Source organism: Manihot esculenta, chromosome 2, assembly GCF_001659605.2.
Source record: "Manihot esculenta cultivar AM560-2 chromosome 2, M.esculenta_v8, whole genome shotgun sequence".
Lineage (NCBI taxonomy): Eukaryota > Viridiplantae > Streptophyta > Magnoliopsida > Malpighiales > Euphorbiaceae > Manihot > Manihot esculenta.
In genome coordinates this window covers 10,855,372-10,871,119 of record NC_035162.2, presented here as the reverse complement: position 1 = coordinate 10,871,119, position 15,748 = coordinate 10,855,372, and the positions used below count along the sequence as shown (strand labels likewise).

Here is a 15,748-nt window from a genome sequence, read left to right as displayed (position 1 = left end):
AATGAGATGTACCTAATAGTTATTTTATCCAAAGCAAATTCAAGTGCCACACGAAAAAGCAAAACGTGTTATCCTTCCCACCTACTTTCTCTGGAATGAGAAGAGAAAGATCAAATACAACTTATCATCTGTTGTCAGATATCAATTTAAAGTCTTTAAAAAAATAAAAATTTTGACCTTTTAGATCTATTAGTAAAATAAATAAATAAAAAATTAGAAACAAAATGGAAAGAAATAGGAAATTGGGAATGGATCCAAATTTATTATTATTTTTTTTTTTAAAAAAAAGTCAGAAACTTGGGCTTGCTTAACCATGTCCACAGCTTTGGTCAAAACCGTTAACTCAGCCTGGCGCTTTTGGCTATCCAGAGACTTTTTGTATCTTTCTCTTTTATTGCTCTTCAAGATTCAAAAGCCAGCTTCTCATTCTTGAATCTCAACAGCACAGATAAAACAATCCCAATGAGCTCTTTACAGGAAGAAGATTTCTTTGATGGTCTTCCAGACCCACTTCTTCTTCTCATCTTCATCAAGCTAAAAGATGCTAAATCTCTCATACGATGCCTCTCAGTCTCCCGTCGTTTTGCTTCTCTTGTCTTCCAAACTGACACAGTCTTTCTTTCCATCTCTCCTCACAAACCCAACTCAAAATCAAGCCATGGATTACGCATAAACATTTTGAGGAATATTTTCTTCAAGCTCATTGCCAAGCCACTCCAATTTTTTCACCATAGGATAGCTCCTAACAAGTCTCCTGCTAGGAACTCTGGTAATCTCTCATATTACTCTCCTAGTGAAGTTCTGAAGCGCTTCAAAGATGTTCAATCTCTGCACATAGAGGTTCCTTCTCATGTTAGGAAGATGGGTTTGGAGGGTAATGGTTCATTGCTTAAATGGAAGGCTGAGTTTGATGCTGAGCTCAAGAATTGTGTTGTTCTTGGCGCTACTTCTTTTCAAAAAAGCAAACACCATTCTCAAAACCAGAGAGAAGACATTGTAGAGCGAGTTTTAACTGATGATGAACTCAAGTTACGAGTTGTATGGACGATTTCTTGCTTGCTTGATGCATCTGCGAGGCATTGGTTGCTGAAGGAGATTCTATCAAAACATCACAGGCTTGAAAATGTGACTATAAGTGATGTAAATAAGCAAGGAAAGATCTATGTGGGAAAAGATCAGATTTGTGAAATGAGAAATGCAGTGAAGTTACCGGAAATAGGATCATCATCAGAGAGAAGCCGAGTTCCGGATTTGAGCATGAAGCTATGGTATGTGCCTGTACTGGAATTACCAGAAACAGGTTTCTTGATGAAGGGAGCAACACTTGTGGTGATTAGACCTGTTGATGGGGAGATCAGAAATAATCATAATCATGGTGATTTGGTGGGTTTTGATGGAGATGAAAGTGAAAAAAAGACATTTGATGAAGCAGTGAGGGAGATGATGAAGATGAGAAACAACTATGTGATGACAATGAGCTCCTTTTGAGGATTAGTTTTCAGTTAAAGACAAATTGTCTGATTTTTGGAAATATCTTGTTAGGATAGTATATTATAATTAAGACTGTATATAGCCAATTTTAGTTTTAAGTTTAATACAAAGATTTTAATTTTTGTTTGTTGCTCAATTTAAATTGGAAATTATTATTTATTATTATCAAATACAAATATATTTATAGTTTTAAAACCTTACAAGGTCTCCTATTACTCTATACCAGAGCCTCCCAAATATTATTCTAGGGCGAATGTTTGTTTAGTGCAAAATCCTCGGCACGATTGATAGTAATAGCAACTGGGTAACCTTAACTTGAACCAATGGGCTTATTGGATTCATCTCTAAAATTTGACAAGTCTCTGTCAAAGTAAATTGTACTTCAATATATTATATAAAACAAGCACTTGACGTGTAAGGAAGTTCAACAACTTGTTAAATTACCATTTTGTTATAATTTCTTAAGGTAATATAATAAATACTTCTCAAGTTTTGACAAAATATATAGTAATCGGTTTCGACATCAATTTCATTAATATAATTTGTTAATATTCACTGCATTAATAGTTATTTTTAAAAAAATCTCGGTTTAATCCCTATTTTTTTCCAATTAGAATACTTGTTAATAATTAGATTTAAAATTTAGTTGTACCTCAGTTATTCAAGTATTACATTATAGAAATACTGTAATCTCTCACAATGTAATGCTTTACGATTTGGAAGTAGGTATGGATTTGACAATTAAAAGTATGGTTTATGTGCTAGACTTCTAGCATTTATACCGCCATTGTCATTAACGAACGCTGAATCTGTTGACTTGTCAACAATTTGAACAATTTTCCAAAAAGATTAATAGTAACATTGAAAATTGAAGTTTCATGTTCACTTATATTTCTTTCCTGAAATCTAACTAAGCTTTAAAACGTAAAAAATCAAAATTTCACTGTATTATATTAAAATTCTTTTTTTTTTTAAAAAAAAAAATTGCATTGTAACCTCTATAATCATTTTAAAAACGTATTTATTTATAATCACATATTAAATAAACTTATTTTATAATAATTTATTTTTATATTTAAAAAATATATAAATCTTTTTTTTTTAATGAAACAATTGCAGTATTCTACAAGTTCTTGTTCTCGAGTTATTGCTGCCATACCACTGCCCTGTAGCATAGATGATGAGAGATCCACGCATGTATTTCACTTCCACTTGTTTCAAAAAACAGATAAACAATATTAATGGCAACATTTTGTTTCTATGCCACAATGACAAGCCCAGAAGAATAAGCATATGCACAGGACAGAATGTTGCTAATACCTCATCCCTATTTCCATCCCCATTAAAAATGTTGAACCAATCCCTCCATTTCATTCATTCAGCTTGCTATGTGCATAACCAAAAAGATTAACATGTTCTCCAGCCACTCTAGTTATTTACACTTGAGCAAACATACAACACATTACAAGTTCTTTGGTTACATCAAGAGTTTCTCAATACTCGCGAATGAGAGCCTCAATACCATGCAAAATATGCTGAACAGAACAAACATTACCAACAAAGAAGTAAGCATAAAGTCATTAGCTGGTATGCGGTAGAACATGGATACGCTAATCCTTCCCAAATTGTAGGAACTTCTTGTTATCTTGCAGTCTGAAACCAATGACAACAACGTTTGCTATAAAAGTGATAAAAACAGTATAGGGGTGCCAATTTCAAATGTAATAATTGAAGTTTCAGGAATGACGCAATACACGCCAGCTAGCTGCCTTAGTACATTGATGACTTCATTGTGGCCATAGATGCACTTGTTCCATGATGCACAGAATTTTGCTCTATAACTGGCCTGATCACGACAACTACTTGCCCTTCAAGTTTGTCCCCTTATTTTCTGGGCTCAAAACCTCAAACTACAGATCTCTCCTCATATATTCACAGTTTAGTAGTATTTATCATTTCCTTTATAACTTTTGTGTGTATTCAGGTTATAAGTTCATATAAGAAAAGTACATCACTTAAAACCTAAAGATAACACTGCAGAAAAATAAGATTAGTCACATGTAGCCCATGGATTCAACAATGTGTTCAGATGAAGATAAGGGAAGTTTGATAAAGCAAAGCAAGATCCAATTTGGTGGGTTGAAAAAGTATCTCGCTTAAAACCTTCCTCCCAAAAATAGAGTAGAAGTATCGTAGAAATTTCAGAATTGAGGCCATTCAGCTTCAAATTTTTGAATTCACAAATCCCTCCTTTTCATGACTAAGAGCAACCTAACAAGTGTAATATTGACCTAATCAATTGCAAATTTCATCATTCACCAGAAACTCCCATCGAGTGTTTGACCATATAGGGATAGAGGGAAAGACGACCTTCACAATTAAAAAGGCACAGGCAGGAAGGAGGAAATCCTCAACAATAGCAAAAGCTTATGGAAAACAGAAAGGGTACCGCAAGTTGAATGACACTCCACTAAATGCTTAATTCTGCATAACAATTTTTCTGTTTTCTTCTCTTTGTGAAATAACATATTTGTCAGAACACCTTTCTGTTGAACTGGTAAACAAAACCAGGCACAACTCCCAAGAAAATAACAATGCTGGTGTGGCATGCCCCACACCCTTGGGTAACGGGGACTGAGGAAAATAGAACCTTTCTAATACATTGGTAAATCCAAAATTCTACACAAAAAAAAGATCCAAGGATATGCAACTTGAGCAATATAATGCCAAATATAATGATATCCATTTGACCAACACGCCGTCATACCTGACCCCTTAGCAGGCAAAGGACAGAGGTCTGTGAAGGCCTTTCTGTTGATCCCTCCATGTCATTCACCGTTGAGAGTGGAGTCAATTCTTCAACACCATCTACCCTCGAACTTAACAATCGGAACTTTGATGAACTTGTACCTCAACAATCTGCCGCAAAGGGACAACAAAGGGACAACAACTAGTTAACCATTTGAATCTTAAGGAGACGTCTTCAATCAATAAAATAAAACAGAAAGTATCCAATGCAAAGGGTGGAAGGTTTTGCAAATTTTTGATAACTTCTTATCCTGCACTGCATTAAAAATGGGAAAAAGAGGCACCTTTTTTCATCATTTTCCTCATCTTTTTTCAGCAAAGAAGGCAAAACAGCACCTTATTTTTTAATACTTCTAAACAGCCCAACAATGTGTAGTCTTTTCTTTTTTATATCATAAAATCAATGGTTATGAGCTGAAGTTTGGATAAAAATATTTAACATGCATGAAATGGTGAAATTTCTCAGGTCAGAAGTTCATCTAACTTTGCATTCATGCTGGAGGATGCCTTTTTCTTCTCTTGTTTTTAGGCTTTACAGCATCTTTCAAAGTTTTCTCCCCACTCATTTGAGGCCCAGTTCCAGATGCATCAGTAGCTGAAGTAGCTGGTTTAGTATCTTCAGGTACTTTATCTTCCTTGGCTTGAGTGCTCTTTTGCCCACCTCCTTTCTGTTTATTGGGTGCTGATATTCCTGCATGTTTCACACATCATACAAGTCAATTTGAGTCAGCTCTCTCTCTCTTCCAAACTCTGTTTGTGTTATCTGACATTGACAGAATCACGCCAAGTGCATTACGCAATGCTGGATTCACAAAAGCATTGGATGTACACCTTTTAATATACACCAATGCTAGGTATGACTACTGTACACATACTTTCCAAGTTCTACCTCCCAACCACCAATAATATATATAGACATGACAGCAAAGAAAGAGGGCAAACCATGTCATTCTTTTAAAGAACTGGCATGTTTCACTTTTCTGTATTGTGATTCTCTGGAGTGCAGAGATGCATCTCAAGTCATTTTAGGCAAATGTAATTCTTTAATACTACAAATTTGTCAAAATGATGTGAAAAAACATAGGCATGACCATGCATAAAGGAGAAAACAATCATTCATCAGAAACTCTTACAAAACACAAGGTCTACAGAAGATCTTATGAAGTAGATTCTTGAATTTCAAATAATTTATAAATCTTTTACTACTACAAACTTGTAAAACTAGGCCGTGATACAAAGTCATAAAGTAGCCCAAAACATTAAAATAAGTATGACGCTCAACCAGGAACCACCCAATAGAATGACCTCAAGAATACTTGATTTAGATGAAAAATTGAGAGCTCAATGCTCTCGAGATAGAACAGGCATCATCTGACACATTGAAATAAACTAAAATGAGAACACAAGATAACTCCCAAGATACAAAGCAATGCAACAAGGATGTGAACTAAACACTTCCTGTCCGCCATATATGTGCAACACCATGTGGCAATTCTATGGCCTCCGTGAGTAGGGGTTGCCACAGGACGGTTCTAGGTTGGAGCTAGCAGTTTCAGTTCACAGCCTAGGAGGGACATGAATAGGGGTGAGCAGTATTCGGTTCAAACCGAAAAAACCGACAGAACCAAATTAATTTGAAAATTCGGTTGGGTTTTTTATTTATTTTGGTTCGGTTTTTAATTTCAAAAATTTTGATTATTTCTATTCGGTTTTGATCAGAAAAAAATCGAAAAAACCGAACCGAACTGATTAGTGATAATAGTATATTATTTTCAATAATATAAAGAGATTAGGTTAAAATATTCCAATTAAATTTTAAAATACTAAAAATAAAGTGTAAAAAATAAAAAATTTATTAAAAATTCAAACCGATCAAACCGAATCGAACCGAACCAGATCGGATCGGTTCGTTTCGGTTTCTGACCAAAATTAGTTCGGTTCGGTTTTCATAAATACCAAAATTTCAGTTTTCAGTTTATTCGGTTCGGTTCAGTTTTGAACCGAACCGACCGAATGCTCACCCCTAGACATGAACCAGGTCAAGGGGCCAGTTTCCTATTCTAGTTCCTCTTGTTTCCACTTGGATCCAGATCGAGGCTATCCAACAATTTAAACAAGTTTTTTTCAATTATTTTCTCTTTAAAAAAAACATGGTTCAGACTGGCTGCCAATTCCAATTCAAGTTCTAGTCCTGTTCAGGTTCAATGGATTGTGGAGGAGAACCACCTCCCTCCCTAGTTCCACGCCCATATGAGCCTGGAGAACTGTTATCTGGTTCCACTCCAGTGCCTGTTTTCACCAGATTTGTTCCTGGCCCTTGGCCAGGTTTGACTCTAAGAATCAATGGGATATTCTGCTGGAAAAAAATTTCACTGATTTCTACTCCAATCAAAAAAGGAGTCTGCTAAATTTTACTTCAAATTCCCTTTGACACCATTTCCTGTCAAGACTATATAATGACTCAAAATTGTAATGAGGCTGCAACAACAATAAGCAAACATAAATTACTACAAAAAGCAAAGAAGCAAACTAACTTAATGTACGTTAGAAGCCAGTTGTACAAGTTGCATACCACGTAAAGCTAGAGAAGCTTTCAGGGCATCTGAATCAACACCCTTTGAATAAGGATCCCTGAAACAGAATAAAATAAAAATTTAACTAAGCAAAGCAATGGAAAATGCAAGGCTTTCAATAAGCTGATATGCAATCACAATCGATGTTTTCATGAACCATCTCAGTTCGTTTTGCAATTCAAGACATTTGAGAGTTGAGATTGAATCTGCAAGTATATTGATCACAGAATGAACCATATGAAATAATGTCCAGTTGCAACTTTTTGTTTGCTTCCAATTGCCAAGGCAGACCCATTTTAGACCACAACAGACTGCACTGAAAATTTGGTTTCATTTACCGATTTGAATTTACATTTCTGTTTAAAGAAATTCAGAATTAAGATTTATGGCTCAGTTTTAGAACATTTACAAGATTTCATCATTAAATTATTTACCCGACCCAGTAAGCAAATAAATTTAGGTAGTCACCAGCATAATTATGACTCTAAAATAAGGGAACCCTGTAGTGTTAACTGCTAAGCTCATGGTTCCTTTTTTATAGGAAAGGAAATTTAATAATTATAAGTTAAACTCATAATTATGACTGTCATTCTTTCCCTTCTAGATATGGTTCTTGATAATGTAAAATACAATTATTATTGAGATATTAGAAAGGGCTACACCATACCAGCTTGAGGGGCCCCCAAGGAAATTTGTAGCATTGCCCTCTCGACGACTAGTTCCACCTTGTTCAGATGACCTAAGACCACCATCAATGTCATTACTTTGATTGGTGCATCTTTCCTCAGATTCTAGCTTCAATCTCTCCATCTTGTCCCTTGACAACTCACTAATGCCCTTGTGCACAAAAAAATTGTTTTCAAGCTCTCTGACATCACCAGATACGTTAACATTGACAGCAACAGGAGTAGTAAGGCGCTTGATCTTGCGTAATGCTCTCTCTGTGTTGTATGACTCAACCTACCTCAAATTGCATTACTAAAGGTGAGGTAATAATAAGTATGAAGCATGAAGGAAAAAAATTATCTAAATTATGCTAGAGGCAGGAACTAAAGTACATGAACAGGCCTTATTATTCAATGTCATCCCCCAATTCAACTGCTAAAAGTATATATAGCACCATAAGGAATTGGAAAGCATCCCCATTTGCTTCCTCATGTTAAACAAAAGGGCCAATGTTTCTGTCACCAGGAAAAAATGCCAACCTCATGAAGAAATGGCTGTATTCTGAGAACTAAATTGAAAGCAAACATTGCATTCCTAGGAGCAGATTTAAGCAAGATTTGGCCTATATATACACACACACACACTCTCTTTTGCAGTAAGCTAACCCTTAACCAAGTAGGACCTTATCCATGCTATTTAAATTCAACAAAAAAAAAAAAAACTCTCTTTAACAATATTGCGCTCATCTGGGACAGGACTCATAAGACTATACCTTAGCCTCATGATGACTAGTTGAAATGATAGACAACAACTAAGTTGGTTATATCCAAAGCATAAGTTTTTCAGGTTGCATATGATGATATTAGACCATGATGAACCACGCTATAACTGCTAAAAAAATCATCAAAGCTGCATATAAAATTAAGGCAGCCCAAACTCACAACTGCCGTACCACACTCGATATATTTCAAAGAGATAAGGAGAATCATAATTCACACTAGTCATTAAGTAGTCAAGAGAGAATTACTTGAGGAACAGAGAGACCAGACTGTGGATTACATCACCTAGGAAGGAGGGGTGAAAGGGAAACAGAGCAAGCAAGAGAGAGAGATAGAGAGAGAGAGAGGTGGGGTTTGCGAGAGGGCATTGATCAGAAGGGGAGAGAAACCGCAAAATTCATAGAAACTCTGCTTTAGATGCACATAAAACCACCCACATGCGATGCAAAACAATCCAAATCGAGGTTGCTAAACCAAGACTCAATGAAACCAATCAAGGTTGGGTTATCAGACAAATAAACCAGAAACAATAACAGTGCCAAAACCAAATTGTAGATAAACAGTTCACTTTATTGTTTTGCTTGCATCACTATATATCTTAAAATTGAGAACACAGGTTATGACTAAAGTTGTTGTATGCTTCAAATATGATCACTAGTATACCCATTAATTGCAAAGGCAACAAATTAATTTCAAATACAGGAAATGTTTTCTTCAGGGATTTTAGAACAAGAAGAAACATTTAAACAGGTCTTCAGAAAGCTCTTGCAGCATTAACTCTTTTTTTTTTTCAAGAAAATGTTTAAGGATTTTAGCAATTCTTTTGTGATATAAGGGCATATCATAATAACCAGAAAATAACCCAACACAGAAATACTGGTCCTTTGTTAATATAAAGGAATCCACACATCCAACCATAGATGTAATTTTGGTATTCTGTGTACACATCACTAATTTTTTTTTTTTCAATTTCTGTTAACCAAGCAGTTAAGATACAGAAAAGGCACCTCAATTTTGGAAAGACTTTTGTATAGAAGAAACTCACTGCATCTTTTATCTTCTTTGTTATAGACTCGGCATTCCTAGATGCAAGACGCAAACAACGCATTATGTCACTCTGTGTCACACCCAATCCTCCAGCTTTCTGAATAGCACAGATATCGCCATTTGCGTTCACTGTAATAGTCATTCTTCCCCTTATAATAGCCTCCTCATTATGGTTCGGATCTACCACCTACATGAAACTCATTTAGATTAAATTGGTTGCTACATTAACAACTTGAGCTTTATGTGCATATGTATTAGGGATGGTGCAAAATAAATAGCAATAAAAATAGTAATTTGTAGGAATAAATTTACCCACCATGGTATGCTCACTGTTGAAAAACGCAAAAGTTACTGCTATAGGAAGATGATGCACTATCAAAGGGAGTGGTTCTTTCACCTGCCAGAATAAAGCAACAATAATAAATGAGCATGAAGACTGTTAGGATTTAAACATTAGAATAAACTAGAAGAATGACATTTAGCAGACACACAGACAATATCATAGCTTACAAGATTTACAGTGAGAAAGAGCGAAAGGTGGGGACTTCTTATTGAGAACTATCTCAGCCATATCATTTTGGAAAATAGTCATCTTTGCTATTTGGACAAAATCAAGGAATCTGAGATCATACAAATATGGGCACTTCTTTGTTCCTGGACTACTATTCTTCAAATTATGCCAAATATAGAAGGATACTGAGGTTAGCCATTAGCTTATGAAAAAGCTGAAACTTCAGAAAGGAGAAATTCCCTCCTTGGAGCTGACACTTCAGAAGCAACTCTAAACAAATTGATGCATTAAATTTGTATTTAGGATGATTGAGGTGGTCTTTTTCATCTAAATATTCTTCTTGTGCACTTCTTTATTTACTTGTTTCCAACTTTCTACTGTTCCCATTGTGCCATTATCATATCCAAAAATTAACAAGTTAGAATCTTAAGCTGATGGTGACAATAAGATTCTAAACTGACTTCCAAGAAAAAACACCCAGCTGTTCACTAGAATATGAACACTTCCAGATACTCCTAAATCCTAATGAGCAAACACTATTTTGCTACAAAGCACACGTGGTAAATAGATAAGGGCACGTTCAGTGACAACCAACAAAAAAATACTCAACCACCCAAAAGAAATCATTATACTCGTACTGCAAGCCAAACATCATAGAGGACATAATAGCAATACATAAAATTAAACTACAAATTTTACGAATGTAATTTTTGCATTGTGTTTGGTGCCTTTTCTACAATGTGGACAAAGGATTAAAATGAAACAATGAAATATCTATGTAGCAATACACACTTCTAGAAACATACCCAAGCCCTTTAATGCAACCCAGATTAAAAGAAGGGAGGTGCAGTAGAAATCCAATCAATCTGATACACAAGGGACTCTCAATAACAGTCATTTTTAGTTAGACTATATTTTTTAGGTTCAAGGATAAAATGCATGGCATTGTCAGTAACCACAACCATACTGAGGGTTTGAGTGACCAACTAGAAGAGGTCTTCAAGTCAACACAACTTCTTTTTAAAAAAAAAAGATAATCATGCCTTATTTGAGCAGTTTAAGTAGAAAAAGCTATCTGATTGTCCAAAAAGGGGGAGATCTTGACTGAGCTAATAGTTTTTGGCTCGATGAGGATCTTAAAGGTGAATTTCACTGATATAAGGTCCCAAGAACATGCTTTCTCAAGTTTGCATTTAAGCATCTATTCCTTTTCCCTAGAAACCCAATATATTAAAATACCTCAGGTGGATATACTATCACTTGTTGACCATCTTCTCCTTCTAATGTGCATTCTGGCTTCCGAAATGTCAAGAGAGCAGCTAAAGCAGCAATATTGGCAGCATCAATAAGATTCCTGTCTCCACAACAAGCAAGCAAATAAGAGTATGGTAATAAATATTTAGCATTAGCAAAAGAACATATTAAATAAAATCTGCCCCTAACAGAAGAAAATAGAAAAGATAATGGGAGCAATTATAGCTTACCCCCCATTATCTAAGATGTGAAGATCAATTCGGATGGCCCATACCAACTTCCCGGCGAGAACACAAAGTGATTCTGTATCCACTGCCCTGCTCTCCCTGCAGATCAATTAAAATTGTTACGTGAACTCATTTTCCCTATTTTGAAGCCCATAATTCTTTAGAAGAAGCCCTGCTTATATATCCCATTACATATATATGTATGTGTACGCACATGTACTCGTGTCTGTTTTTACCATATTCTTCAGTAAAGGTCCAAAATAAATATAATTTGTCAAACAACAAGAGATCGTTGATATGTCAAAATTTATAATATCACAAAAGTGTCCTGATAACCCTATCCTCAACATGTTAAAGAATTTCAAATGTAATTACAATTAAATTGATGCAAGCTAAAAAAATACCTTAGACCACGATCAATTATTCTTCCCAACTCCACCGCAGATTCTCCTGGACGGCCTGGCTCAAATGAAGGATCAGCCATTGGTGAGAACTCTGTAAAAATTGAAAGTGACCCTTCATTTGGCCGGTCTCGATAAGGTTGAACTAATTGACTTGTCACATAACCCATTACATGAGTCTGGCCTAGCTGCACCTCTGATGACCCATCTTCTCTGCAAATTCACAACTAACAAGAAATGAAAAATAGCACAATATCTGAATGTATACAAGCATAGAGCTCCAATCACAGCTAAGCAAACTGCAACCAGATAATAGCAATTAGAATACAATGCCAATTCCATCAAAGTAACACACTCAGCTGCTACAATTTCCCAGCTCACCATTTACATCATCCAACAGCAACTGAATTCTATCTTGCCGTAATCAATAGTATATGATCACAAATACAGAATACATATCTACCTAGCCTATTTCTTCTCACGTTACCGAACAAACACAATAAACTGACTTCAGAGCTCCAGAAAGTCCCAGAATATACCTTTCATCAATTCTTCAGCTTTGAACATCAAAGTTCAGTAATAATTCTCAATCAAATGACACAGAAATCCCTTAAACCGATTCTTCAACCATTAAAGACTAGTTTTAGCCCAGCACAACTTAATACTTATATGTAACAAGAAGCAAACTTGCCTGCCAAACTTGATTGTTATTTTACGATACTCAAGGGGATTACGACCGTCGATCCTCAGGTCCGAAGCCAAAGCAGTCTCAATGAATTTCTTCTCATTCACTGTCATTCGCCATGCATTCGTCAATCTAGCATCCATTTTTTACGGTAATGTTTCTCAAATTTTACTTTCTAAAAAAATATGCAGCAGATGGAGATAAGTGAATAGTCGACGGGGAAGGAGAAAAGGCGGCAATAGAGAATGAAAACCAAAATGGACAGCAACTGGCAAATCCACTCCTTTTGCAATGAGAACTGGAAACGACTGTCACCGGTGAATCTGACTAATAAGATTTCATGACTTGACTATGCAATTGCATTGCACCAACTCTTAAAACCCTAGGGTTTTGTTCAAAGCTTGATGCTGCCACTTTTTAGCGCCCCTGCTTGACATTACGCCGACAACCAAAACGAATAGTTAATTAGATTTTTTTAAATTAAATTTTATCGACAATAATTAATTAGATTTAACATTTGTCTTACAATTATTTTTACTTTTTAGTTTGTGACAATTATATTAAAGCATTTGGATTTCATATTTTAAATTTATCTTTCTTTTGAAAAATTCAATTCAATTAAAACAATTTTATTTAAATTAAAAAGATTTAATTTTTTAAAAATAAAAAAAATCATTTTAAAAAATTAAATTCTTATATAATTTTATAAAAAATTTATTTAATTTTTTTTCTTACAAAATAAATTATATAAAACAAAAGGTTAAAGGTTTTCTTACTTTGTAGTTTTAACTTTTTTTTTGTTATTAATAAAATTGGCTTCCTCAACAAATTGTTAGCATTTAATTATTACTAATGAATTGATCACATTCATTTTTCTATTATTTTATAAATTCACATAAATTTATTTCATTTTAAGGTACAGAATACAGAACCTAAACTTGCAGTAGAGAACACACAGTTTGTATCACAGTAAGGAAGAGGAGAACAACAGCTGCAACGACAGAGATGCCAACCCATGGAGTATTGAAATAATTTTGTTTCAAATTTGCCTTCCATTTGTGCCAAGGGGTTCTGCAATACACATTCAGATCGTCAATTACAGCAGAAAAGTAGCATCTATCGGGGAAGACAATGTTCTCTTTTTCAATGTCACGAAACAGAGCTGCTAAGGCTTCATTACTTCGTAGCCAATTTTCTATAATCCCACATCGAGATAGTAGTTCCACATCGTTTGCAGCATTCACAAGCATAGCCATCATAGCAATATAGTCACCTGTATAATTATCCAAGCAATGGCATTGCTCAAAAGCTTGGAGATTTCGCAGTAAAATCTCTGTTTGATCCACTATTTGAAGTCGTGGGATTTCCAAAATTCCATTCTTGAATTTTATATCAAGTACGTTCTTGCTTGAACTCAGCTGAAACTTGACTCCAGCTCGGTAGAGATGTGTTATGCTTGGTACAACTAACATTTTCAACTCCCTTTGAGGCGGCAACTCTAATGGCTGCTGACAAATTCTCAGAAAATGAAGAATGTGCTCTATTTTGAAAGAACTGTGTCTCTCCAGAACGTCCTCCTTCACCCACGAATCCCATCCGCTTCTGAAGAATTCATACACAAGCTTAACAAGGGAGAATCCCTCCAGTCGCCCAGGTATATTGGACAGCACAAACAGATCTTCAAGGATGAAGAAAGGGATCTGATTTTCAAGCAACAGTAAGTCGAATCTTATATCAAGAATCATCATCGGTTTGTTGTAGATTCGATCTTTGTTATTCCTCGAGTCTCCACAACAATGCTTTAGAAAGAGCATGATGATGAAGGTAGCATCTAGCAGTATCATCTTCACAAAATCAGTACTGCTAAAATTGATGGTTTCAGCATAACAATTTCGCAATCTTAGCTCGGATTCTTTCAAAAATTGAATGTAGTCCTCCAAGCTTAGGTCGCCCCAATGAAGAAAATCCTGCAGATACCTGTGCTTATGCTCTTCCATTGCTTGTAGCTCTGTTCTGCCATGGTGAAGAGGGCCAATAGACAGTACGCGAGGCGTATAGGCCTTGGGATTCAACTGGCGGAGTCGCTCAGGTACTCTGTAGATGCAGCACTCATCAGATAAAGGATGCAAGATTTCCAACTTTTCTCTTATGGTCTTGGCTAATTCATCGATGTCCAGCAGAATTTGATCATTTCTTCTCATCTTCTGCTCAATCTATTATCGTCAGGTTCTAATGTCTGAATTGTAAGGACACAGAGACTGGTATATCAGAGGAGTAGCAGATGGACTATTCACTAGGTAACATCGATCGCCATCTCTTTTCTTGGACTGTCTAGTTCTTTCCTCTGTGCAAATACGACCTTCCTCTTCAAAGTCAACTTTTTTTGGGGAATTTTCAAAGTCTTAATCAATTGTTGATTCGAAGCATTCGATGAATTTCCTCATCTTTATTACAGCTATATGTTTAATGGAGACATATTTAAGTGGACCCAAAGTTTCTTTTAACAAATTTGCTATAATGCAAGGTAAATGGATAATTTTTTTTATATATAAAAATGTATTATTAAAAATATTCAAAATCAATTTTACACGAAAAAAGCAAAAAATAAAACTATACTATTATACATAAAGAGGATAAACATTACATCGTTGTTGGAATTTTTCTTTAATATATATACGTTAAGTGAAATTGATCCAACCTTCTTGTTTTGTTTTTAATTCATCTAACAAATTTATATTGCAACGGTTCATTAAGAAATAAAAAGGCAATGGGGTAGCCAGCACAATAATTATTTCGTTTTATAAATAATAAAATTACTCCACAACAGAAGGACTCCATGGCCCAATGGATAAGGCGCTGGTCTACGGAACCAGAGATTCTGGGTTCGATCCCCAGTGGAGTCGAATTTTTTTTGCTTTTGTAAGATTTTTTTTTGTCTGTACTTTTATGCAGTGCAGCGAAGTTCCCTGCAACCACTCTCCCTTTTCGTTTTTCCAAAGAAAAGATTTCTTTTTGTTATTAACATTGGAGGAGGAGTTAACCTGATTCTGCCTTCAACACTTGGGCGACATCTTGGTTTGCTAAAGAAAGGGGAGTTTAAATAACTACACAAGAGAAAGAAAGACGAGAATCAGTAAATACAACACTTATTTGGCTTCCTGTTGAAGGAGGGTCAACCTTGATGAACAGCCTTCCGGTGGCTGGGGCAGCGCTGCTAAGAAGAAGAACCAGGTCCATCTGTTGGGTCAAGTTTGTGTTTTCAGGTCTCTTGGGTTTGTTTGCTTCTCCGAGCTGGTTTTTCTTTTA

At 35.4% G+C, this 15,748-nt stretch overlaps 3 protein-coding genes and 1 non-coding gene across 7 annotated transcripts; 2 read left to right on the top strand and 2 right to left on the bottom strand.

The window, feature by feature from the left end:
- Nucleotides 1-336: 336 nt before the first annotated feature.
- Nucleotides 337-1,611, top strand: LOC110608589 (F-box protein At4g18380). Its single transcript, XM_021747856.2, has one exon. It carries the CDS (start codon nucleotides 463-465, stop codon nucleotides 1,486-1,488), a length of 1,026 nt encoding a protein of 341 aa, XP_021603548.1. The 5' UTR covers nucleotides 337-462; the 3' UTR covers nucleotides 1,489-1,611.
- Nucleotides 1,612-2,840: 1,229 nt separating this feature from the next.
- Nucleotides 2,841-12,897, bottom strand: LOC110609623 (exosome complex component RRP45B). 4 transcript variants are annotated; one of them, XR_002487065.2, is made up of 11 exons: nucleotides 12,449-12,896; nucleotides 11,761-11,970; nucleotides 11,360-11,455; nucleotides 11,115-11,229; nucleotides 9,681-9,761; nucleotides 9,363-9,551; nucleotides 7,540-7,832; nucleotides 6,872-6,930; nucleotides 4,784-4,990; nucleotides 4,259-4,410; nucleotides 2,841-3,144 (listed from the first exon to the last, which is right to left on the bottom strand). XR_002487065.2 is itself a non-coding variant. In XM_021749343.2 (10 exons), exons 1-9 carry the CDS (start codon nucleotides 12,583-12,585, stop codon nucleotides 4,791-4,793), a joined length of 1,380 nt encoding a protein of 459 aa, XP_021605035.1. In that variant the 5' UTR covers nucleotides 12,586-12,896; the 3' UTR covers nucleotides 2,841-4,410; nucleotides 4,784-4,790. The 4 variants fall into 4 exon arrangements, 3 of the variants coding, with proteins under 3 accessions (XP_021605035.1, XP_043810138.1, XP_043810139.1); XM_021749343.2 differs by having other exon boundaries at nucleotides 2,841-4,410; XM_043954203.1 differs by lacking the exons at nucleotides 2,841-3,144; nucleotides 4,259-4,410; nucleotides 6,872-6,930 and having other exon boundaries at nucleotides 4,825-4,990.
- A 366-nt stretch (nucleotides 12,898-13,263) lies between these two features.
- LOC110609074 (UPF0481 protein At3g47200) lies at nucleotides 13,264-14,921 on the bottom strand. Its single transcript, XM_021748403.2, has one exon. The coding sequence runs from the start codon at nucleotides 14,641-14,643 to the stop codon at nucleotides 13,375-13,377; it is 1,269 nt and encodes a 422-aa protein (XP_021604095.1). The 5' UTR covers nucleotides 14,644-14,921; the 3' UTR covers nucleotides 13,264-13,374.
- Nucleotides 14,922-15,272: 351 nt separating this feature from the next.
- Nucleotides 15,273-15,345, top strand: TRNAR-ACG. Its single transcript has one exon. It is a non-coding gene; the product is annotated as a tRNA-Arg (tRNA).
- Nucleotides 15,346-15,748: the final 403 nt, after the last annotated feature.

Excerpts from the sequence above, each read along its gene's own strand:
- LOC110609074 (XM_021748403.2), bottom strand. The coding sequence starts at position 14,643 with ATGAGAAGAAATGATCAAATTCTGCTGGACATCGATGAATTAGCCAAG.
- LOC110608589 (XM_021747856.2), top strand. The coding sequence starts at position 463 with ATGAGCTCTTTACAGGAAGAAGATTTCTTTGATGGTCTTCCAGACCCA.
- LOC110609623 (XM_021749343.2), bottom strand. The coding sequence starts at position 12,585 with ATGGATGCTAGATTGACGAATGCATGGCGAATGACAGTGAATGAGAAG. Across the intron at positions 11,456-11,760 it reads ATAATTGATCGTGGTCTAAG|GGAGAGCAGGGCAGTGGATA; the intron begins GTATTTTTTTAG and ends ATTGATCTGCAG. Across the intron at positions 4,991-6,871 it reads AGCTTCTCTAGCTTTACGTG|GAATATCAGCACCCAATAAA; the intron begins GTATGCAACTTG and ends TGAAACATGCAG.